The 25,958-nt window shown below is 47.1% G+C and overlaps 1 protein-coding gene across 2 annotated transcripts in view; it reads right to left on the bottom strand.

The window, feature by feature from the left end:
* The window catches only part of ONECUT2 (one cut homeobox 2), a 54,533-nt gene extending 32,135 nt beyond the window's left edge, over positions 1-22,398 (bottom strand). The window contains exon 1 of one of the 2 annotated variants that reach the window (XR_010343615.1): positions 20,828-22,055. Coding sequence is in view for 1 of the 2 variants with exons in the window: in XM_021672042.2 (XP_021527717.2) it covers positions 20,828-22,055 (1,228 nt within the window). In the remaining variant the exon portion in view is untranslated. Of the gene's footprint in view, positions 1-20,827 lie in introns of both variants that reach the window. The other variant, XM_021672042.2, reaches the window with a different exon arrangement.
* Positions 22,399-25,958: the final 3,560 nt, after the last annotated feature.

Consider the following 25,958-nt stretch of genomic DNA (forward strand, 5'->3'; position numbering starts at 1 on the left):
GTTTACCCTAGGAAGCACTCCCACAGGTACACAGGGAGGAATGTACAAGGATGTTCACTCATCATTGCTTAGCATATAAGGCAAACAACCAAAAATGAAAAACAGCCTAATTGTCCATCAATACAGAAATGGCTAAATAAATGAAAATAGCCATGCCATGGGACACTCTGCAACAAATTTGGGTTGGGAGAACCGCAGTTATATGCAGAAGCTGGGTAGGCATACTATGGAATGAAAGAAGGGAGCTTTGGAATGATGCATACAGTGTGATGCCACTTATGTGAAAACAATGCACAGACTATGATATCTATCTATCTGTCTTTCTACCTATCTATTTATATACGATTTATATGAGTACATATGCAGGTAAACAAATGGACTGGAAGTACCTGGACTGGCAGACCCACTTGGTAGCCAGAAGAGTGGTTACTGCTGGGAAGTAATGAAGAAGACTGGTATTAAAGGAGATGGGCAAAGAGGACTTCATTCTGATCATTAATGTTTTGATTTTTATAAGTAGAATGTTTTAGTGCATTGCTTAAATAATTAAAAATAATTTTAATAAAAGCAAAACATTAATGTGGCAGAACTGTTATAAAAAATGTTTTTAAGAGATGGGGTCTTGCTCTGTTGCTCAGGCTAGAGTACAGTGGCTATTCAAGGCAGTATTCCACTACTGAGCAATATAAGAGTTTTGAACTGCTCTGTTTCCAACATAGGTTGTTTTATCCTTCACCAGCCTGGTGGTATCCCACTCCCAGGAAGTCACCATATAGATGCTGAACTTAGTGTGAACAATTGATGGGCACGGTGCACTATAGTCCAGAACTCAGGCTCAAGCAATCCTCCTACCTCAGCTTCCCCAGTAGCCGGGATTGCAGGTACATGTCACTGCACTCAGCTTTTTTTCTATTTTTAATTTTTTTAAAAAAATTGAGCAAGCAATATAAATAATCTTTCTTTGAAATTGTGATAAAATATACATAACAAAATTTATCATCTTCATTACGTTTAAGGTTGTAGCTCCATAGTTTTAAGTATATTCACATTGTTGTACGATCTCCAGAACTTTTATATTTTGCAGAACTAAAACTCTATACCCATTAAACAACTCTCCATTTCCCCCTCTCAGGCACCTGGCAAGCACCATTGTACTTTCTGTTTCTATGAGTTTGACAATTCTAGATACTGCATATAAGTGAAATTATATAGTGTTTGTCTTTTGGTTATTGGCTTATTTTACTTAGCATAGTATCCTGAAGACTCATTCATATTGTATTATGTGTGTCAGATTTTCCTTCCTTTTTAAGGCTAAATAATATTCCACTGTATGAAAACTCCATATTTTGTTTATCCATTCGTCTGCTGATGAACTGTTGGGTTGCTTTCACCTTTGGCTTCTGTGAGTAACACTGCAGTGAACATGGGTGGACAAATACCTCTTTGAGACCCTGCTTTCAGTTCTTTTGAAGTATATACTCAGAAGAGGTATTTCTGGGTCATGCAGTAATTCACGCTTTAAAATTTCTGAGGAACTTCCACACTATTTCCGTAGTGGCTACACCATCTTACTGTCCCACCAACAGCGCACAAGGTTTCAATTTCTCCACATCCTCGCAAACATTTGTGTTTTTGTTTTCATTTTGTTTTGACAGCAGCCATCCTAATGGGAATGAGGTCAAATAAGCTTTCAATTGGAAGAACTGGATGTCAGAGCTCTGAGAGGGAACCAGCTTTCCAAAGTCCACTCAGTGTCTGGCCACACGTCTGATGAAACTGAAGAGACTCCACCTTCATTACTCTATGTGCAAGTTCTCAGGGCAGATTTTACTCTGTTCTGTCCTTACCCCAGGTTCCAGAAGGTGTTGAAGTGATGTTCAAATCCCTGAACTCCCTCCCCTGCCCCTACTTCCTTTTCTTTAAGACGACCCTCCCCTCTGCTTCTCTGGACCCCTCTAGAAGACCAGTCCTCACTGCAGGCTTCCCTTTTTCCCTGCATCCAAAGGGCAGGAGAGGGTGCAGCTGTAACTAGACCCCATCAGAGCTGCTTGAGATGTTCCTGTGGATCAGAACTAATGGCATTAGGCAATCACTCAGGGAACAGAGCTGCAATTACCCTTGGATGCTTTCTCCAGGATGACCACATGCAGAACACCAAGAAGGAGGGAGTAATGAATCACCAAGTGAATTAACTGGAAGCCACTCTAATTAGTGTTATAATTTTTCATGAAAACACTAATGAATATGAAATAATGTGGCCATGAAACCACCAGGACAATTAATGCTTGAAAGTAATTTGGGGTCAGGAAAGGATACTAGAGACTGTTTAAATAAACTTCTATGTTGAGAATTCAGTGGCTCACGGCTTCAAAATATTATCAAATAAAGTTGCTACTTCAGAAAAAGCAACATCTGGATGTCTATAGATTTTCTTTCTTTTCTCTTTTCTTGTTAAGGATCCCCATTTGGGAATAAGATGATGGTGTGAACCAAAACAGGAGCTCTCCAGGCAGTCAAGTCAGAATCTAAGTAAAGAGATTTGAGGAACAAGATAAAGAAGCAGGGCCCAGACACATCAAATACAGAAAAGAGGTTAAAGAGGAAGCCATTCTCCTTAGCACGTTTAATCTCATGACCACCTGCGTGTCTATAAAAATAACTTTCTAATAAGACCCCTCAAATGTGTGATCATTACAGAGACAGATGAGTTGAGCCTTGTTGGCTCAGTTGCAATTTTTATATGTGAACTTCCATCAAATATAGGATGTCTGCTCAATACATACCAGACTTGCAAAATGGACTCTATTCCAATATAAGCATGTAGGGATTCAGTCAGAAGCTACTGTGTGCACAGTCAACTTCCGGGTTCTAAGCATAAGCCCAGCAAAATGTCCATAATTATTAAGGGAGTCTTAAAAGGACACTGGGGGTGGGGAGTAAATAGTCCGGCTGCATGGTTGGCCAGTTTGCAAAGAGCATGCCCAGTGATGAGCGTAGAGTCTGGCAATCTTGCTCATCCTAAATCTCACCTGAGAAAATGACACAAAAATTATGTTGAAGTACAGATGTGCCTATGTGTAACTGTAGAACTGAGGAGACAGGAGGCAATGTACCAGGTGCCATATACCCTTATGGCATCTCATTTAATCTGTACACTAACCAGATAATGTCAGACCTACCTTGTCCTCCTTCCACAGAGGAGGGAACTGAGGCTCTTCAAGATTAGTCCCCTACCTGACATCACAGAGCTAGTAAATGATGGGTCAGATGCAAACTGGATCTGCTGGACTCATGCTGTCATTGACAATGCCAAGCAATATTCTTAATATATAAAAGCTATGAGAATATTGGCGACTCAGGCCAAATTTCCTACTGATGTTTGGAGAAGTTACAACTAATTAATCAATCAATAATAATAGCAGCTACTTTAGCAAGTATTTACCATTTACCAGTTGTTCTAAGCATCTATATGCATTAACTTACTTAAGGCTCATGATAACCTTACAATGTACCTACTGTTATTTGAGGCAAAGCCATAAACAAGAAACCTTAAAGACCTTGGCAGACCTTGAAGGTTCTAATGAATTCAAAAATGTTCAAAGGCTAATTAACAATGCAACAAAAAGCAGTTCTTTGGAACAATTTTTTTTTTTAAATATTAAAGCAGCGTTTATGGAATGCCAATTCTTCAACTACAGCTTGAACACCATAGGTTCCCTTGCCATAGAATTTAATGGAATAGCTGTCTCAAGGAGAGGCAGGATAAAAGATGAGGAGGGCTTGTTCTTCTGTCCTCAGTAGAAGAGTGGGTGGAGTTTAAAAATAAGGAATTGTTCCTATGTCTTGTTTCCAAAGATGCATATGGGAATACATCTTCTGACAATTTACCCCATTTGCTTTCAAACTCAATTTGGAATTCTACCCCTTTGGCCATGTAAATAAGACTTCGGTATGCCCCAAAGAAAGCTAGCCGCCTTAAGCTGGACTGTGAGTCTGTAAGTAAGAGTCCTATGATTCCAGCTAATTCATGAAAGAAGTTATGAATTTAGTTCACAATGCTCAGCATCTGAATAAATCAGCCTGCCAAACCATAGGCACAAAAACACAAGGACTTTCTGGAATTACAGGGTAAACACGTTCAATAACTAGGGACAGCTTGTTATGAATTACAGGAGACTACAACTGCCTACTAAGGGTGCCATTTCTTCACATTCAGGGGAACTGTGAGCACTGAGTATTGATTCATAGGATGCTGTTTCATATGTATGCAGGACAAATCTAGCTAAACAAAGTTATCTGCCCAATGGAACTCAAAAATATTTCTCACTTTAATTTTAAACAGACTTCAACATGAAGGAAATTTAATTATGTGAGTAATATAGAACACAATGAAATGTCCATCAAAATTGCTTCTAAAGGCTTAAAATGTTTTCCTTTTCAGACAAAATAGTCAGAGCAGCTAAGATATCTATGTGAGTACAGTGTCTTAAGAATTGGGGCTTGGAAATCAATTTGATCACCTCTCTGAGTTAAGTATGCACAAATTACAGCAACTGAGATCCATATAAATCAGCTGAAGTAGCCCTCTGTGCACCAGATCATTAGAGGACAGGCAGGGAAGAGGGAGGATGCAATAATCACATGATCTTGGGCAAACTCACTAATGAACGGCATCCCTTAACACCCACATTAAGAATCAAGACAAAATTGTCAAGTATTTTTTAATATTGCTCATGATTAAAAACAAAAAGCTTGCTCCAAATGTAGAACCTAAGGTTAAAAAAACTTAGACATCGTTAAAATCACAAATGAGCAAATCTTTTGATCTTTTTGATATCACTTGCAACGTGCTTCTATACTCATTGGTAAACACTAAGCAGTGTTTGCCTTGTTTAGATTTTCTTGATGCAGAATAACTGAGATCTGAATTGGATGCCTCAACTTCTGTAGGCAACAGACTTGGACCTTTGCTCCTCTGGAATTTGATAATTATTGTAGTAGAACAAAATTTAAAAGTTTAAAGTGAAACCTTATTTTAAAATACAGGTTGAGGCTAGGTGTGATGGCTCACGCCTGTAATTCCAGCACTTTGGGAGGCCAAGGTGGTTGGATCACCTAAGGTCAAGAGTGCGAGACCAGCCTGGCCAACATGGCAAAACCCCATCTCTAATAAAAATACAAAAATTAGCTGGGAGTAGTGGTGGGCACCTGTAATCCCAGCTACTTGGGAGGCTGAGGCAGAGAAGTGCTTGAACCTGGGAGATAAAGGTTGCAATGAGCCAAGATCACACCACTGCATTCCAGCCTGGGTGACAGAGCAAGACTCTGTCTCAATAAGATAAGATAAGATAAGATAAGATAAGATAAGATAAGATAAGATAAGATAAGATAAGATAAGGTAAGATAAGGTAAGATAAGATAAGATAAGATGCAGGTTGAGCTATATGCAATCACGTGGTGGGGCTTGAGGGATCTCCTATTGGGACACTAGAGCAGTGGGATGCTGGGGATCATTTAGCCTTGCATATTTACTAAGTGCAAAGTATGTGTTAGTCACTGTGGTGGGGCTAAAGGGAAGATGCAGCAGAACAAAGCTCATGGTCCCTGCTTGCTATGATCTAGCTGAGAAGATCAAGAACGTCACAAACAGTCACAATACAAAGAGGCATGGTTCCTGTCAAGGTGGGCATAGGTTTGTTACTTGTGAATGTAAAATACCCCCACACTTATCTTCTGTCTGTTGCCAAAATTAGTCCTACACTATTGGACATCCTGATGTCTGTCTATCACCATAGCAGTGGTATCTTCCAATAATAAATGAGCGAAAATATGTGGCATGAGGTAGAGTGCAAAAAACAAAACAAAACAAAGCAAAACAAAAAAACCTCCAATTTCTCAACCTTGTCTTTTCTGTGCCAATGCTTCCTACCATGTAACTTTGTAAAGCCCTTCCACCCTGTTTCTGGGCTCAGCCAAGTGACTTGCTTTCACCAATGGAACCAACTTGCTTTCACCTCTTGCTGTCCAGGGGTGGAATACTTGGATTCTTGAGTTGGTGTAGCTTACCCACTTAGAAAAGTCCACTTATCTCTGCTGTGAATTTTCCTCCCTTTCCCCTCAACCCAATCACCTATTTACTTCACACCCTGCCCTTTTAATGGATTTTCTAGAATCTGCCTATGCAAGCCTGAATCTAAGGCTCTAGATGGAGAACTGGTTCGGGAGGAGTGGGGCTAGCAATATGGATTCCTTCTGGGCCCACCTGTTTCCTTTAGGACGAGGGAAGAAAAGGAGGCTGAAGAAGGAAGTATATAGCCTTTGGTGCCAGCCATGTCTAGGCTATGGTGCCCTAGTCAGACAACAGAGTGGTCTCTGACTCCCTTATTGGGAGTCTAAGGCCCTTCAGGGAAGTCTCAGAGCCGCATCCTGCTCAGCCCAATCCTGCCTGTCTCTGCCTCAATGTCAGAGGAAACTTGGTTTGGCTATGCAAGGCACAAAAATGGCAGTCCCTCATGTCAATTGCTTACTTAGTAATCATGCAGCACAGCAATGCATTCAATTAGAGGCAACAGAAAATAAGTCTGGAATGTTTTCATTTTAACACTAAATTCTGTTCATAAATGCTTAGTCTTCAAATTTGTTACTTATTTGATATGAATGTCAAAACATAACTGTAAAAAAAGATGAAATATCACAAGGCAATATATAATTTACATGTAAGATGTATAGCAAATAAATGATCTTAGTTTCAGTTTCCTACTGAAGTTGAGATAATAATAAACTCTGTTCTCACTCAATTCCATAGGGATATTGTAAAGGTAAGTGAGGATTTATCCATTAAAATCTTAAATGTACAGTAAAATCAAAGAGGACAAGGGTAGTTCATGTATTCTCACTCTTAACTACTTAGTTCAGTACAATGTAGGCAGTAATATATTCATCTAAGGAAAAGAACAAACATAAAAATATTAACCTCTGGCTTTTTTCTTTACAGGTAACTTTAAGTTATTAACAATCTAAGCACTTGTAGTATCTCAAGTAATGGCCATTTAAATGCAAGTTTAGTTTACTGATAATTAAAATGACTTAAAATAGGAAAGTAGTCCCTCTGATCTGCTTATATGATTGCTGGCACAACTGCTCTGAGGTGGGTAAAATTTTCCACTTTGTATGAAGCAGAACAACCTTTGCTGTTAACCAAGATACCACGAGCCCTGTTTTCTCTATATTAAGCTTATGACTCATTTCAGATTAACATAGAAATCCATTTTAAGTTATGTAAGCCAATATTTCTATCAATGACCAACATATTTATAGAAAAGAATACCTCTTTTTAGATTGGGCGCAGTGGTTCACAACTGTAATCCCAGCATTTTGGGAGACCAAGGTGTGTGGATCACTTGAGGTCAGGAGTTTGAGACCAGCCTGGCCAACATGGTAAAACCCTGTTTCTACTAAAAATACAAAAATTAGCCAGGCATAGTAGCTGGTGCCTGTAATCTCAGCTAGTTGAGGGGCTGAGGCAGGAGAATCAATTGAACCCTGGAGATGGATGTTGCAGTAAGCTGAGATCACACCACTGCACTCCAGCCTCGGTGACAAAGTGAGGCTATGGCTCAAAAAAAAAAAAAAAAATAAATAAAATAAAATAAGAAAAGAATACCTATTTTTAAAGAGAAGAAGCTAAAAAAGAATGACTGAGGTAAGTAAACATACCCAATCTATTCTGCCACTGAGTGACTGAAATTAGGGTCTTCTATAAAGATAGGTAGGACATCAGATGACTTACTCAAAAAAGAATGCCTGGTATGGTTTCAGTTGTGAATCAGCAGCCATGGGAAACCCGAAGATATGCTATCTCCCCTCCAGAGCCATGGGGAAGAAAGGGAGACACAGAAAAGAACTAGAGAGCAGTGTAAGACCAGAGCCAACAGGCTATTCTGTCCTTTGCAATGATTGCAAATCAAGTTCAGAAAGAAAGAGAAAGGAATGGGCCAAAGTTAGCTGGGAAGACTTTGGAGAAGGAGGATTGGAGGTAACTAGGAATAATAGGACCTGGAGAGGGATGGATGAGATAAGAAATTCCAGGTATAAGGAACAGCATGTGCAAAGACATGGACAGGACAGCGAGGACAACATCTGAGCAGAACAGTGAGGAGAACTTCCTGACTGGGGTGGGTTACCTTGGGGTACTAGAGCCAATTGGCAAAATGGGTCCCTAGTCTAGTGTCTAGCAATGATCATTTCACATCTCTTGCTCCACTAGTGATAATCTGAAGACCTGGATAAGACTCAACCCTACTTTGAGATTCCCTTTAGAATTAATACATGGTTATAACACCATAATTTGGGAAGAAAATGACATTGATGAGAACTTGACATTGTGAAATTCTTCTCCTAAATGATGTGCAGGGGCTGATGATTCTTTTTCAGATGCTGTCTACAATCATTTGGGGAAATACAATGGGTAGAAATAGTGTCATATAAAAGAAACATATTTGTTAACTTACTCACTGATATTTATTGGCTGCCTCCTGTATGCTGTATCCAACCTCCCCTTCTGGATCTTAATCTAATGGGCTGACACTGACAAGTCAGCACATGATACCTATCTATATTCTAAATGCAAAGACAGGGAGGAAATCCCAATTTAGGAGGACAGAGAAGACTTCACAAAGGCAGGGACGTTTATATGTATGGGAAGAATGGGATCCTGTGAAGGCAGTAGAGGATGTGGTCTTCAACAGGAAGTCCATCTCTTCCTCTTCAGAAGAATGAAAGAAAGGACGAGAAGGGCTAGTTATTCAAAGTGAATAAAGAATTCACTCTTGTCCCCTGAACATGAACTGAAATGAACTCTAGTATACATTAGGAGGCAACTTTATCCAAGAAGAATTTTTCCTCTATATCTTTTAGATTTGGGGATCTATGGCACTAATTCAGAAGACCATCAAATTATCTTACTCCACACATTTTTCAGTATTTGGAGTCAAAACAGATACTAGAAAAGGTCTTGTTTATGTGACAGTTCTGTCAAAATATCTTTTTAAGAGCATACTGGGTTCACTACAAAGGAAATGCATTCAGTACAAGTCCTTATAGAATGTAATGCCTCATTTTAATAAGATGCAGTGATGCATATAAAGTAGGCCAAAAAGGCTACACTTACTGTGGCCAAATCTGTGTTTTACTGGAAAAGGTTTTGATAGTATCACCCAACAACTCCTGAAAAGGGTATGTCCGCAAATTCAAAGATTACACAGCTGTAAGAAGCTTCTTTAGTAACTGCTTACCACATATGTTTAACATCCATTTTTAGACCTGTTCCTGCTCATTTTTAGAACAAAATATGGGGTATTTGGACACACAGGATTTTTTTTTTTCAACATCAAATTTGAATGTTCTACCAGGTTTGTTTTGTTTTAGGCTGGATTTTCCCTCCTTTTACACAAGAGCCACTTGGATCTTAAATTGTCACAGGGAAAAAAAAACTCACTTATCATACCCTTGACTTTTAAAGGAGACGTACTTCTCTGTTCCAATGCTCCACCTCCCTGAGAACCACTTTAGCAATAAATTAGGTCTGAACTAAAGTTCTTTTAAATAAAGCAAAAATTTTACATTTGAATTAGTTTTGGGAAGTCAAGGGCCATTTTACTCAAAACCGAAAGAAATATGAGTTATGCTCAATCATCGACCAAAAGGACCCACCTGTCTCTTTTCTCTGGAATAAAAACAGAAATAAAGCAGAGCAACTGATTGAAAAAGGCCAGAGTCAGGAGTCAGTGCCTACTGTCAGCTCTCACCCTGGCCAGTGCCATATGACTGCTTGGAGGAAATCACTCAACAACTCTGGCCCTTTGTAGGGTGTCAGGGGCAGAACAGTGGCAAGGTTTTTCTTAAAAAGAGCCTCATCACTAGGCTCTCAAGAAATCAAGTCCAGTTTCTAGATTTATTGAAGGTGGTGATGCTCCATAGTTTGGTTCTCCCTGTGACATTACTGCTGATATAATATGAGAATAGTGTTTAATGTAATGAAAGTCATGCTTTCCAAAATCAGGAGCATGCAACTGGGGAAACAAAAGCATACATTTGTGTATACTTGGGGGTGGGACGTGGGGCAGGCAGACAGTACTGCTTGAAAGGAAATACTACATCTAAAATATCCTGTTAAGTGCAGCAATCATGCCTGCAGAAGGCAGCAACATGGAGAAAAATAGTTCAATCCCCCGCCCCACAGCGGAGGTAATGCCCTTCCTCTTTAGAAGGAAAGAGTCTTTCAGCATCTTTTGTCTTCTCACCCAGACACCGCCTCCTCTTTCCTTTATTATAGCTGATCTCACACAGAGAACTGAAAAGCCACAGGGCTCCAGAGGAAAATATGAGGCCCTGCACTGGGGCGCTGAGTCCTACAGAGCTGGAGTCACTGGTCAACCTCTTGCCTGGATTTAACCCCGGTAGAGAGTCCATCTCCCTTGTGTAGCCTGAGGTGGAGACTCCCTCAGCCAGCCGTCCTCTATGGCGCTGTTCGTGGTGCTGAAGCCCGTGCCGGGCCCGGAGGCAGCAACCCACCCACAGGCGCTCTGCTACCAGGGACTCCAGGCAGGGGTCCATGTGAAGCAAGTCTGGAAACAGCTGCCCGCCAACAGAGCTGCAGCCAGCTCCACAGGCTAGCTCCAAGTTTAGCTCACTGGCTCACTTCTTTACAATTGCAAAACGGCTGGTTCACTTTTTCTCTTCCAGGGAATTTTACAAAGCCCTCGTGGAGTTTGCTGATTTGGCATATTTCTTTCTCCACATCCTCTCTGTAGATGCTAATTCTCTCCCATCCTCTCTCCTTTGTACAATATTTTACCTTTGCAGAGCACCTTACAGTTAGCACAGCCCTCACTGGCACAATCAACTGAGCCATTTTTCTTCCACACATAACCATTCCTTTTCCCTCCCACAGCTATTTTTTGATTTCTTTGCTTCTCCTCCCCCAAGCAGTCTAACTAAGCAGGAGACTATTGCCTCGATGTGCAGGATGGGCAAATCACCTCACATATGACAGCAGAACTGTTGATTTCTTCTTGGCAATTAATTAGAAGAGGCAGAGGTTAGCGTTTCAAAGGACCAGGAAAAAAGCCCTTTAAGCTATTCCTAGGAAGATAATGTTTGTATGGGTGGTGATCTGGAGGGTGGGGAATGGGGACACAGATATTAGGAACAAAGTGAAGGAAGGGGCTTGGACCTTGTGGGAGGTGCAAGGCTTAATGCAGTTAGAAGACTCCCGGCAGGTGGCACTCTAGTTCACCTGCCAGCGGTGGAAGCCCTGACTGTGCTCCCCGCTCCACTTCAAACCTTCCTTCTGCCAAACAGCCCCCTAGCCAAGTTTGGAAATCTGTCTTCCTCCTGATCCAAGCACTTATCCGAACTATAGTCCTGCTAAAAGCACCGTTTGCACAATTCTGTTTACTGTAATGCACAGTAATGAAGGGAACATAAATAGAGGGGCAGTGGGGGCATTTTGTGTGTGTGTGTGATTGATGGTGCTCAGATCAAAACTGTTTAATCATCAAAACATGATTCAGCAGTCGGGAAATGTAAACAAGTTGTGCAACTGCTTGCTTTAGTCAAAACCCTGGAAAGGGCCCAGAGGGCTGGCTCAAGCCCCTGGGAGGGCAATGCCAGCAGGATGTGCCCCCACCCTTCCTTCCAGGGCAGAGCTGCTGAGCCTACAGACTGACTGGCGTGACCTTTGGCTTTTGCAGCACACAAGCAGTTGGGCCAGGGTTAATGGCACTTTGCAGGGAGCTCCAATTGAGTAAACAAAAAATGCTTTGCCCTGTTCTAATGGAGCACATTATTCTGAGGTCTAAGCCTTCATCCAGGCTCCTGCAGCTGCTCTGCAGGTCAGTGCTACCAATAAAGCAATTAGCCAATGAGAAAACTCTTCTTCCCCGAGGGGGACTCCAGGGTTTTGCTGCAGTTACTATGCTTTGCTTTGGTTTTTTAAACAAGTGATCCAAGTTGATCTGAGCCTCTTACATCAGACTCTAGGATGAAGACAGTGAAATTGTGTGTTTGCTGAGTGTGATGTTTTAAGGGACTGATCCCTTGTTCAACACAGCCTGGAGAGCTCACTGCTTCCTGTTCAATTAACCTGAACCATAGCTGAACTCTGCCCTTTGAACTTGCTCAGCAGATAAATACATTAGCTCACCTACAGAATCATTAATATTTTTCAATCACATAAAACAAACGTGAATGTCCAAAAACAACCGAAGAGATAGCCAATTAGGAATAGCTCATGTACCATGTTGAAAAAAAATCAGAAATGGATGTTATTTAGAGAGCAAAAAAAAGGGTCAGGGAAGAAATGAAATGGATTGTGCCGATGGTTCTGGAGGCATAGGAGACTTTCATTTTCATATCTGCAAGCAAGAGGGATACTGAGCAATACCTGGCAATTCCTATCCCATCCACTCTGCTCCACAACAAATGTTCTACCCCCTGCTTCCCACTTTCAGCAGAACACAAAACTCCAAACCCTCTCTCTTTTTAAGTGACTTTGGTGTTTATGCTCATATACACAGTGAAAATATTGCATTTTTGGGGACAATTCTTTTTCTGATATGCTACAAATGAACCAAAATAATTGTGGAAACATCACTGCTTTTAAGTGAACTAGCTTAAATGAAGAAAACTAGTGATTTGGAAATAATTTTACAGTAGAAAATTATGTTTCTGAGACATTTTTACTCTAGGAATATAAGCAGACTTTCTTTGGGAAAAAAAAAGATGCCAAATGCCTCTATTTTGTCTTTATCCCTGCATGTCATTTCAGAAGAATGAGAAAAACATCCCCAACTGGGTCATTATACATTTCAGTTTGATTTAATTTCACTTCCCACAATTCTGCCTCTTTACCCCCTCTCTTCCCACCCCCGCCTTTTCATTTTTGTTTGGTTTGGAGTGTGAGCTTAATGCCCAGCTATCCTAGATGAGAACACTTAAAGGAATATCACAAGCACGAAGGGTAAATCTATTGAACGAGGGTCTTTAACTATGTGGTTTCCTTAAAGGGAAAGGTTGGATCAATAGGATCAATATGAAAGGTTTCCCTGGCCCTGCATAAAAGGGTAAGGGCTTCTCTTTTCACTGGTTTAACTTTACTCTCTGACAAATGCAAATCAATGGATCTGTGTTTACAACAGATTCCCTAACAGACTCAACTTGGGCAAAGCCCAGAACCTCACCCTGGGGGATGGGGACTCCAAGCTTGCTCCAAAGGGACACGCTAGGGCAGAGCTTCCTGCTCAAGGGCCCTGGGGTGGAGTGGGGAGCAAGCTGGCAATGGCTGCCAATCACCTTTAAAAGGAGGGGCTTGCTACCCACCCAGATCATGCTGAAACTGAAGGAGTTGCTGCTGCCTGCGGCCTCTCCAAATAGGGCAGAAAATGAGCCATCAAACAGTTTCCTTCAAGGATGGCAATGCAACATAAGCAATAAAGCCCACATTCTAGAATTTGGTAAGTCAGTCAACCTAGTTTCCTATCCATAGTGATCTCTGAGGCTAGCTACACAGAGAAAACTGTAAATGAAATATCTACAATTGGAGCAGCACTAGTATTTGTGCTCTAGGAATGCTTCTTCTGCCCTTTCTTAAGTGGTAGCTGGCTCTTCTTAGTAACAACAAGGCAAACCACTAACACTGTGGGTTCTTTTCCCCTTAATTTTACCTTTTCCTTTAAAAATGTGATGCTTTCCAGAGATTACATGACTTCAAGTCAATACCAGTTACAGAGAAATTATTTTTCTTCCTGAAGGAGAAAGTACATGTATATTTGATTACAAGAGCCAAAGTCCAATGCTGATTAAATTACGTTGGAGGTGTGCTTCCAACCCAAACAAAGTCTGCTTTCCACAGAAGAGAAATGGATCCTCAAATGGTGAAAGAGGCGCCAAGGTGGAATGCAGAGCCTCCCTGCCCTCTGGGACAATTTGTGTGGGACAGTTTTTCATAATAAATGTCCACAGCTTCTAGGAATCCTGCTCCCAAAGTAAGGCTATCTCTATCTGCACAGTCCACAGCCTGCCTCCAAGTCTTGCCCATCTGCACCGTGTCAGGCATTAGATGCGCCTGGGTCACCCAATCCACTTCCCTGCCTCTTCCCCACCTGCCCCTACAAAAACCTGTGCACATTTTCCGTTATTGCCTTGAATGAGACTGGGAAATCAAAAAGCCTTTTCCCCAAAGGCACTGAGGTTGGTTAGGGAAAAAGCTTGGGTGATAAGATGGGATGACAAGGCCCCACAGGGTGAGTTAATCTGATCAAGCTCTGTACCTGACAGCATAAATCACCCAAGGGCTTCATCATAGACTCTCCCCTCCAAAAAGAGTTATCTCCCTGGAGGAAGTAACTTTTCCCAAGTCAGGAAAGACAAAAGTTCCTAAAAGGGTCGCAAGTCAGCACAGCCCAGGGAGTCTAGATGAAGTTTAAGGCCCAGGGTGCCTCCAACTTCACCCTCCTCCCCAGGGCCCTTTATCCAGGCAATTATTTCTATTTATTCCCTCCTAATTTCCCTTCCTTTGGCAAGAGCCCAGAAACTAAATCTCTCTGCTTCTCCCTTGAGGTTTTCCTTCCTCCAGGGATCCCCCTCCACCCTTCACTTTTATGAAGACAGTTTCTGCTAACTCCAGCCACTAGCCATAGAGTGTGGAGCCTAGGACTTTCTTCCTGAGAGTTCTTCAGTCCTGTTCCTCTGGTCTTCCTTTAAAAGAAGAGGGTGTCTAAAGGCCAGAAAACCTGGTGGGGAGGCTCTCTCCCACATCAAGGGGTAATCCTAAAATGAAGCCTTGGTTTGAAGACAGCAGGAGAGGCTGGCTCTCCTTCACAGGGCTGAAGTCTGGCACTTGGGATGGTAAAACTGGACCAGGGTGCTGTTGCCTCTGGGTAGACCCAGCTCAAGAGGAGAGTGAAGCAGCTGCTGGTGCCCTGTAGGGACACAGAGAATCTGGGTAATTAGTTTATCCTTTGCCTGGCCCTCACCATTCACCAGCAATCCTGCCCAATCTTGGAATTCTAAGATTGGAGTGGGAGAGAGTCTATGATTCCACCTTCTAAAGGCCCACTCATCCCTCCCAGAGCCTAGGAGTCTTTCAAGTGAGGATTGTGGGGAGGGAGCCAGTTGTCTGCCATACCAAAGAGAAACCACCTACCCTCCTCACTTTACACCGCTGATTACCCAACTATCTCACTGTAGTTTGAAAGGGGCCAGCAGGGCACTTTCTGATTAGGAAACAAGGTGGCACTCCAAAGCTCCCTTCTTTAAGGAAGAATACTGGTGGGAAGATGAGGAGGAAACACCAGCCTACCCTCTGCCTCCACTCAAGGCAGAACAATGCACTATTTGCTTTCCCATCGCTCCTTTCCTTCCTCTTATTAATTACTGTTCTTGGAGAAGGAAGGAAAACACTGCTTTCCCTCCAGATTGAGAGCCCCTCTTGGAAAAGCTCAGCCTTCCATGATAGGAGGGATTAATAATTAAAAAAAAAAAAAAAAAAAAAACAGAACAATTAGTTCTCATCCTACCCCCACTTCGATCCCTGCTCCTTTTATTTTTTCCATAAAATTCACTTTCGTGGTCCTTCTGGAAAAACAAGCTACCATTTGGCCAGGGAAGTGGTTGGCAGGGTGTGGTGGTGTCCCCCACAAGCAGAAGGAAGAGCTTTAGAGTTCTTTCTTTTACCCGCGATGGGCTCGTGACCCAGGCCTCTGCTGAGGAGGTCCAGGGGGTGGGAAGGGGTGGAGCAGGGGTTCCCCACTCTGCTTCTCTTAACTTTTTCCTGTCCCAGCCAAGGTAGGACACAAGATTCTTCTCCCTAGTAGACTCGACCAGCCCAGCGCAGAGCCTGCTATTCGGAGGGATGAAGCTCAGGATTTTGTTACTAGGACCACGTTTAACTGTCCAACAAATGCATCTGCGTAAAAGTCTGCGCGTGAGACTTTTTAGTACGAGAACCGATGAGGATGGGAGGGGATCTGCAGCTAATTAAGCTCCGCCGTTAGCAGGCAGCTTTAGCCATGTCATTTTCAAACTTGGGCTTAGTCACGGGGGTTCAATGGAAATGGCCAAGCACAGGAGAGCTAGGCACTGGTCTGCGAATTGGCTAAGCAGACCCAGCCACCCAGAGGGACCGCAGAAAGTGCAAGTAGCGGTGTGTGCGTGCAGGGACAGGAGGAGAGGGCGGGGAGCCCCGCGAGAGGAGAAAACCTCAGGGAAGTGGCTGGGAGCAAGCGGTGGAGGAGCTGCGGTCAGATGGGAGAACGTGCGAGGAGCTGGCGAAGCGGCACGGCTGGAAAGCTCGCGGGGCCGCGGCGCTGGCGAGCGCTCTTCTGGGAAGAGCGCGCCGTTGGGCTTACTGGAAACGCGCCGGATCAAGTTCCAGATCAATGAAATCTGGGTCCACACGTTTACGTTATTGTTGCCAGCATTAATGCTCTTTTAATCTTCTAAACATTATCAGCATCGATCTCCCTCCATATACACATTTGTTTGAGAAAGTGACATAACCACACAGTGGAAAGCCTGGAATAAAAATAAATGTCCAACCTCTCGCGTCGAGGGCGCCTGGCTGCCTGGGCTGCAACTCCTGCTCGGGTTCACTCTCCTTCCTCGGGTCCCGCCTCCTCTGCCGCTCCCACCCAGACTGCTGCGTGTTAGGAAGGTGTTCTCAAGACACCCGGGACTTGATGAAGCAGAGACTCAGGCGAACTTTTCAATTATTCATCCGGGCAGCCAGCAAGCAAACATATCGTCTGTTCTGTACTGGCGCGGGTTGCGTTCAGCCTCTCCAGCTCGGATCTCTAACTAAACCGCCAGGAGAGGTGGGCTGAACCCGGAGCCCGAGCAGCTAGAGAGGAGGTGGGAGGTTGGGGGGTGGGCGAGAGACTGTGCGAAGGAGTTCCGCTTTCCTTGGCCTGGGAGGTGCCCAGCGGCCTGTGTCACCCAAGGACGTCCCCAGCGCAGCGGGAGACAAGTATGCACGTGGTGCCCCTAGCAGGAGCCGATGCGCACTGCCAGGGCTGTGTCCCGCCACTGCGGGCTTCAGGTGGCCCAGGCGACATCATGGTGGGTTGGCTAAGGGCCCTCGGCCACCTGAACAGAACTGGCTTCAGACTAGCCGCTGGAGGCTTGCTGCCAGGAGTGGGCTGCGTGTCGGACTACGGACCTCTGCAGGGTCGGGGGGCGGGGGGGGACAGGCTGCTGGGGGATCCCGGCTCACTAGAGGCGGAAACCTCCGCAGGGAATCCAGCTGGGCTCTCCATTCGAGTTTTGCGCATTGGAAGAAACCACGCCTGCCATCGAGGCCTCGTTTTTCCTCCGTGGGACCCCTGTTCAAGTTCTAGCCTGGGTTCTCTCATTCCCGTCTTGCTTGTGTTTGTGCTTGGTTTAGAGGTCTCTGGGGCCCGGCGCCGGAGAGTGTGTGCTCGAACCCGCAGGAATTTGTCCTGGCCGCCTCTTGTCAGGTTGATAAAAACCGCCCTGCGAGGGCTGGTCTTGGGGAACCTCTGCGGAGGCCCGACCGGGCAGGGTTGCAACCACTTGCCGCCTAGTCGCCCTTTCCGAATGAATCTGTGCATTTGGAGTTAATTCCTCTGAAATCTAACGTTGGGGCAATCTGAGTTTCTCTGAAGTTTTCTCCCTTTCCCTTTCAAGTGCCACCCTTGGCTGTGACTACACCGGCAGGTTGGGGAGGAAGGACCCGCTTCTGTTGCGACAGGCAGTACCTCGCCTAAGGGTGAGCTTTGCCGGCGCTAGCCAAATCAGACCTCTTCATTCTCAGCCCCTAAACCCTGGCCTGCTGGGCTCTTTGGCAGGACCGGGGGCGGGGCCAAAATGAAAGAGAAAGGGAACCTATAATCTATGAGAGAGGGAGGGAGGGAGAGAGAGAGAGAGAGAGAGAGAGGTGGTGGGGGGCGGGGGGCGGGGGTTGGAACGGCACAAATCTGGGAGTCTAGCAGAGCCGCCTGAGGAGCCGGAGCCGCTGGGCTTGTTAAACCTCCGGGGGCCGACGGTGAGGCCCCCCCACAAGGCGTCCCGGCAGGGGATTCCGATCGATACTCCGGGCGGAGAAAGCCTCCGCTTTTCTTCTCCATTTTCTCCTGTCCCCTAGCGCTCCGAGCACATAATACCTACTTACCAGTCTCAGCTTCTGCGTCAGTGTCTGAAGAGACTGATCTACTGACCTCAAACTGAAAAGCCTCCTATGTAATAATAACCACTCAACACACTTGTAGTTGCTGATAAAATGGCCAGATAAAAAGGCTAAAGCTCTTGTCCCTTTTCAACCCAAGGTAATAAAACAGACACACATTTGAATGCTCGAGCAAAGCGGGGTCCTCAGCAGGCCTTTCCCACTCTCTGGAGGAGGCATTGTGTCTCCCACGAAGGCGGCCTCAGCTCTCCTCTGCAGAAAATCTAGCGGCGTGATCAGTGTTCTCCCGGATCTGCTCCCGGGGACTTGCACTCTGGGCGTGGGTGGGGCTGAAGACCCCCGGGGATGCCACACGTTCTCATCTCAGCAATGCTTGGCGTCATTGTAAAAGCTGAAACTCGCTAATAGGCAAAGCATTACTTTGCACATCACTTTCAGATGTATATGGGCATAAGGCAAGTGTTTTTAAAAAGCTGTGTTCTTTGCGCGACCGGCATGAGGGGGCGGCAGCGCTCTGAGATGAGCAGGAGTAGAATAGCTGTCATCCTGCCTTTAACTGTACCCCCAAGACCAGCTGCCAAGTTCCTTCTGGTTCCCGGTGTCCAAGAAGCTGGCCGGTGCTAAAACCCAGGGGAGAGGGCCTAGGACATTTGGGGAAGATCTGTGACAAAGGGGTACTACAATGTTAAGAACAGTAAGCCTCCAGTTTATTTCTCACTGCTATTATTATTACTCTCTACTCGCTGCTTTCTCTTGCCCCGAACCAACAACAAATCAGAGAAAACTGTAGGAGAGGATGAAGAATAAACTAAAGGAGAAAGATTACATAGATTTCTAAATGCACTCAAAGTATCTGGAGTCTACCGATTTGGGGGAGGCTCTTTTCAGGAAAAGCTGGTTTTCTTTACCTTCTTAGATTAACACTGCGGGGTGATTACGGACTGGAAATCGGAATCCACCAGCAGCCGGCAAAGGAACATGCTGTCAGAGAGGAAACGCCCCCTCCCCAAGCCCGGGTGAACCTGCTGCCAGTCACATTCCCCAGTCCTGTCAGGCGTCAGTCGAGTGCACCCCACAAGCCAGGCTCAGCAGTGTAAGGAAAGCCCGGGGGATCAGGGGTGGAAACCTAGCTCGCAGCTCCGGAAGCGAGCTGTGCGTGGCCAGCTCGGACCCACGCGCATCCCAAGATCCGCGCTATGCAAACAATCACCACCACGAATGGTTCCCCTAGATCGCCCGCCGATCCTGAAAGATAGCCCCCTCCACCCGGTCAGCGAGAAGCCGCTCACCGCGGCATGTAGTAGGGTATAGCGTGTCCTTCCTAGTGGGGGGCCTGGACATTTTTCCACTCTGGGTCTGTGGCTGGCTCCTAGGGGCAGCGCAGTCACCACGCGCACCGCGCGGGGTCCGTGCGCACAAAAGCGCGCAACTGCATGCCAGTCGCAGTAACTACTGCATCTTTCCCTCTAGCTCGCTCACCCGCCGCCCACATAGGAGGTTTCTGAGCTCCTAGAACAATAGAGGGCTGTACCTCACGGCTCCGCCGCTAGAGGAGGCACAAAGAGCCAAGCCGGCTCCAGAACAATGTAACCCGCGCCTCTACCGGTCCCCTCCCGCCGGCCGCCAGCCCTCCCCGTGGCCGCCGTTTGCGCACAATCAGCGCCCGCTTAATGCAAAGGTGGAGCCTGCAGCCCGCGGCCAGGATGCATTAACCAATCTGAATTTTTAATTTCTCAGTACCTCTTTCCGCGAGTGCCCAGGATCTCCCGGAGCCCCGGCAAATTCTACCAAATCCCAGCAAACGCTGCGGGGCAAGGGCGGCCGGTGAGCAAGGCAAAGCGCTTTCCACCTCAGTCTTTTCTCCCACGTCCACCCAAAGCGGTGAATAGGACCATCTCAACCTTACACCCTGCCCTCGCCGTACGTAGTGACACTGGAGCGGGCCCGAGCCCGTCAAGCCCTGTTAGAAAGTCCCTGCGCCAACGCCAAGGCCAGAGACCGGCTCCGGGAGCGCTGTTGTATCCCGGCCGCCGGTTTCCCGCGCGGGCAAGGCTGTGCCTTCGGCCAATGACCAAATAAGTTTGCCTATATGGTGGGTGGGAGAGTAGAGTGCTCTTTTCCCTCTGCAGAGCAAAGTCTCTCAACTGCCTCTGCACAGGGAGACTAGGCAGCCCGGAAAATTGAAACGTGTTGCCTAAAAAAGGCTTGAAGAGCACAGGGTTTTGAAAAAGGGCAGGTCCCGGTTTCCGTGAGTCTTGGAAAGACAGGGCTCCTGGAGGAAACCGCACACCCCCATCCCGCCTCCCAGTACCTGGGAAGATGGGAAAGAGGGCAAAGGTTGGCACATTGAGAGGAGGGCGAATGAAATGGGGGGCGGGTATCCGTCAATGAAAGCTCAGGAACAAGAAGAGAGTAAGGAAGAAAAAAAAAGGAGAAGGGAAAGTAGGGGAAGAGCAGAAGAGAAAGAGGAAATGGAAGAAGAAATTAAAAGGAGAAGAAAGAGGAAGTGTGTGAGAAAGAGAAGGAAAGAATCAAGAGAAGAGACTCGCTGCGCAGCCCTGGGCCACAAGCACCAGGAACCCTCTCCCTCGCAGCCTGGCCCCTGGCTAGCCCCGGCCTTACCTGCCAGGCGTAAGGCGGACATGCGCTGGAACTCGGGCTCCTGCAGCCACTTCCACATCCTGCGGAAGGTCTCCCTGCCAGATTTGAGTTTACTCCACGGTTTTGGATTCCGGAGCAGGTCGGAGAGAGTCCCCTGAGACCGGCACAGCACCCTCTGCGCGAAGATCGCCTGCGGGATGCTGTAGCGCTTCAGCTCCGCGGTGATGCGCTGGGCCACCTCTTTGGTGTTGATCTCCTCCAGCTGGCCCGACGTAGCCACCTGCGAGCCCGATGAAGACGAGGGTGGCCGCTCGCGACTGGGCGCCAGCACTGGCCCGTGGGACTGAGTGTGGCCCGGGTGGTGCAGGCCGTTGAGGTGCGACATCATGGCCGCAGGCGGGGTGCCCAGGCCGCGGGACAGGTGTTGCTCACCGCGGGTCAGCATGGCAGTGTGGTGCGCGTCGAAGTTGGGACTGAGCATTTTGTCGTGGCCCGGCGGACCGTAGTTGGGTAGACTCTGCTGCGCGTTGTGGAGGCCGCCTAACCCGTTGCCCAGCGGCGTCGCGGCCAGCGGGGACAGGCTCTGGCTCATGCCGGGCATCTCCTTGTAGGGGCTGTAGAGGTTGTTCATGGCCGGAAGCCCGCGCTCGTCGCGCATGAGGGTGAAGCTGCCGCTGACGTTGCCGGACAGGCGCTGGTGGTGGTGGTGATGGTGGTGGTGCGGGTGGTGGTGCGGGTGCGGGTGGTGGAACTTGTCAGACACGGTGGAGATGGGTGGCAGCGGCTGGAGCGGCGTCAGCGTGGTGTAGGTGTTGCTCATGCCCATGCCAGGCGGGGACGAGTCGCAGGACATGCTCATGGCGTGGTGCAGCGGGATGGAGAGCTCGGGCCGGTAGTCGCTGCCGTCCAGGATCGAAGCCATGCTGGTGACCATGGCCGAGCGCGACGCCGCCGCCGCCGCCGCTGCCGCCGTGCCCAGCTCCTGGTGCGCCGTTGGCGGCGGCGGAGGGCCCCGCAGCGAGCCAGCGGCGCCGCGGCCCGCGTGGTGGGGGCTGGGGCTGGCCAGCAGCTCCTGCTCATGGCCTGGGCCCCCGCCGCCGCCCCCGCCGCCCCCGCCGCCGCCCCCGCCACTGCCGCCGCCGGCCGGCCCGTGCAAAGTGCCCAGACTTTCCATTGTCAGCTCCGGGTTCATGGCGCAGCCTTCTAGGTCTTTGGTGAGGCATCGATAGGCGGTGTAGGCAGCCTTCATTCAGTCCATCGGGGCCCGGGGGCGGCAGGGGCGGCGGGGGCGGCCGGCAGGCGGGCAAGGCGCGCGTGGCGGGGCTCGGCCGCGGGAGCGGGGGCGGGCGCGGGAGTGCGTGGAGGGGAGCGCGCGTGCGGGTGTGCGCCCCGGGCTGCGGGCGGGCTCGCCCGGGGTGGGGGCGGGGTGGGGGCGGACGGGGCGTGCGTGTGAGAGAGGGGAGGGGACGGGGAGGGAGGGAGGGATCACCGGGCCCCGCCGCTCGGGCCGGCGCGCTGCCTCGCCATGTCCGAGCCCGCTCTGGCGCCGACGTCTTCTGTTTGGGTGAGCGGGAGCTGTCCAGAAGGGCTCTGCCGCTCGCCGGGGCAGCCAACCTACCCTCCCGGACCTGGGGCGGGGCCGCTCCCGACGGGCGCCACGCGCAGCCACTCCGAGGCCACGGCTGCCCCGGGGGGCGGGCCTTCTATGGACAGCTGCCAATGGCCGTGGAGGGGGCGGGGCCGCGCGTTTCACGTTTGGCTGACGGCTCGGTGCCTTTTTTCCTCCTTTGCTACTGGAATCAAACGTCAAGGAGAGGGAGGGAGAGGAAGGGGGGGCGCTGGGGAGAGGGAGGCTGGAGTGCAAGCGAGTTAGCAAGCGAGATTCGGTGAAAGCAGCCGCGCTGTGTGCCCCCTGGGCAGCTGCGATCCGCGGGAAGGGGCATTGCTTCAATCGCCTTCGCCTCACCCCAAAGCTTTCCTGGAGGCGAGTAAGCCGGGAGCAAAAGACTCCACTGTGTGCCGGTGTAGACAAACACTCGTCGCTAGCAAGCCACTTCCCGAGAGTCCCTAGCTGGGAGCCAGTAGTTTTAGCCTTTTAAAATGCAGGCGCTAATGTAGTCTAATGCACGGTAAATTCCCGAGGCAGAGGCGTGCATAATCTTTGCGGCCAGAGCTACTGTAGCGCCCTCGCCGCCAGCGAGCTGCGGCCGGTCGGTGGCCCACGGGTGGCGTGGGCCGCCGAAATGCATGTAAAGTTAACACAATAACATCATTTAATTACCCGGCGAGCCCATACATCTCAGTTATGAGGCTTCCGAAGGGCCCTGATAGATTGCAAAACAAAACTAGAATTCCGGGAGCTGCCGTTTCAAGGTGACCAAGTGCTTCTCCATCAGCGACTTGGAAGAAGGAGTAGAGTGTAGAATTGGTGGGGTGGGGGTGAGGAAGGTCGCTAGTGTTCCTAGTAAGCAAACTTCTCCTGGGGGCAGAGAGTAAGCACACACGCGGATCAATCTTACTCCTAACACACGCTACACACACACACACACACACACACACACACACACACACGCTTCTCTCGAATCCCGGGAGAGGAACCGCGGTGGGCAGAGGACAACGAGCCCAGGCTGACATCTTTTTTTCCCTATTCAAACCTTGTTTCTGAAAAGACTAGCGCCCTGGCCGGCCCGCAAACGCTCCGTAAGCCGACGCTTTAAAAAGTGCACCTAGTCTTCCTAGAATTTCCGTTGTTTGGCAACCCCAGGTCTGGAGGTGGGAGTGGAACTGGAGAACAGAGGAGTTGGAGATTTCTGTAGCCCGAGTGGGGGTGGAGGGGTGGTTGAAGACAGCCATAGAGGCCAACCCCCAGCATAAAGCCTTAAAAGTAACAGATTCTTCCAAAGCAGGTTGCGCTCTGTTTGCCTCCGAAGATTCAAGCTAGCTGAGGTTGCGCAGATGTTGCCTTTGTTTAAAGAGACAGTAATTAAGGACAGGGTGGACATAAGTTTGAGAAGCGTGACCTATTTTCTTTTGATCAGCTGTCAAAAGAAGAGCAGGGGGTCTCCTTAAGACAGCCCCCTTCAACCACTTCCAGCTGTTAGAGAAAACTTGATAAGAAAACAAGGGGACATCCCGGAACACTGTATGTCCCTTCTTGGTGCTAAAGGAAGGTTTAATTCATTTGGAAAACAGTTCTTAGTCTCTCAATGACCTTTTCTACCGCCCTCCTCTCCCAGCTTCAGAGGAACACCCCCACCCCCACCCTGTCACATGAATGTACAGTGACGTTATTCATAGATCAACTTTATTGAGCTCTGGCCAATACGCTGCCAATTATTCAAATAGCATCTTCTCTGTGTTATCAAAGCCTGAGTAAGAAAGCGACAGATCCCCTGGTTTGCCAGACAGACTTTTCTGGTTGCTCACATCTTTAGTGTCACAACAGGAGACAGGTAAAATAACTCAGGTTTTGGTTTCTCTGTTTTGCCTCTCCTACTGTCTCTATCCTACTGTCTCTCTTCACACTCCCTACCTTATCTATGGCAGCTGGACACTTGGGATGAGTTTAATCAGTTAATGTTTGAAATATAACACTGAGTTGAACAGAAGTTCACAAGAGTGCAACCTGCTCTTGGTCCACGAGTGCACAGGGACTGAAATACAGCAGGAGAGAAGCAGAACTAGGAAGTAGTGGGTCTGATATGCCCAGTGCTAAGGTAGCCTCCGCTGCTATTCAGACTTCAGGCTCAACGAGCGGCCAACTACCCTAAGCTGACGCTTCCTTCATACAGAAACCTAGTTATATAAATTGCCATTTAAATAATTTTTTAAAATGATAAACTCATTTCCCAGGACACTGAGATAAATCTGCTCCTGGGAATTATATTTCCATGAGCCTGGGAGCAGAAAGGTGAGTTGCTTTTTCTCGCTGCCTTGCTTCCTTCCTTTCTCCCTCCTTCCTCCCTCCCTCCTCCCTCTCTCCCACCATCCCTCCGCCTTCCCTCGATCAATATTGGCGATCTCAGGGAAATCATGAAATCGTATTGGTTTCTTTGTGTATAATTTCATTGGGCTAGATTAAAGCAGATTTTTCACGTTGTTTTTCTAATGGTGGTTTGAGGTTTTATGTTTTAACCCAAAATCCATTTAAAAGGAAAATGGATGTCCTTGTTTAGTGAGCACTGTAATTTTTATTGAATTAGGTTTGGATGCCCTTTTCTCTTTCTTTCTAAAAAAGAACAATATTTTCTACTTCAAAGCAATTTTTGGAATATCAATACTAATACGATTTTCAAGTATGCTTTGAAATATTTTTGGTGTTTCTTTCTCTATAGTTCTTTAAGAAAATATAAGAGAAAGTTGCTTCCTAACTGCCCCTTGTTTAGCATCCATACTTTAACCTTCAGAAGTTCTGCAACTTGGAATTTTTTTCTTTTAATTTGAAGTTACACTCCTCTTTTCCCACATTCCCCACCAGCATCTGATTTACAAACACACTGTATAGAAATGTGGTGCGGTAAATGCTAGTTCACGGCTATTAGAATCTGGACAAACCGTTGTACCAAGCATATCAGGATTGAATATTCACTTAGCATACCACATTCACAGGTCCAATTTTCTTCAAGATCAGAAACTTAAATGGGTCAAAAGAAGCATGAAAATAAAATGCAGCTTCGACAACAAGGCTATTATAGGCTATTGCACTATAAAAACTCTGAACTTGAGTAAAAGACTAAAAATATTTACTATCGAGGTTTTCATATGTGTTTTACACATTAAAATTGTTTTTAAATATAGAGACACACATACAGAGGTGAACATTCAATTAAAAGAGAGACTTTATAAATTATTCACGGAAAAAGATAAACAGACCACAAGTAAACTCAATCTGCATAAGGGGACCATTAGCTTTGTTTTCACTATACAACAGTAACCACGACCCAAATCTAGGGTGGAGTGGGACTGCTCATTTCTACCCCAATGCTCAAAATCTCATCATGTTTTGTGTTAGGGTAGAACACATTTGTGCTACAAATGGGTTTATCAGAGCAACGCACACACACACACACACACACACACACAACATAATGGTGGGTAGATTTGGAATATTTTATTTTTGTCCTTCCCCAAACCATCTGGCGTGTGAGTGTAG

Source organism: Aotus nancymaae, unplaced genomic scaffold (genome assembly GCF_030222135.1).
Source record: "Aotus nancymaae isolate 86718 unplaced genomic scaffold, 86718_ANA_hifiasm-v0.15.2.pri h1tg000020l, whole genome shotgun sequence".
Lineage (NCBI taxonomy): Eukaryota > Metazoa > Chordata > Mammalia > Primates > Aotidae > Aotus > Aotus nancymaae.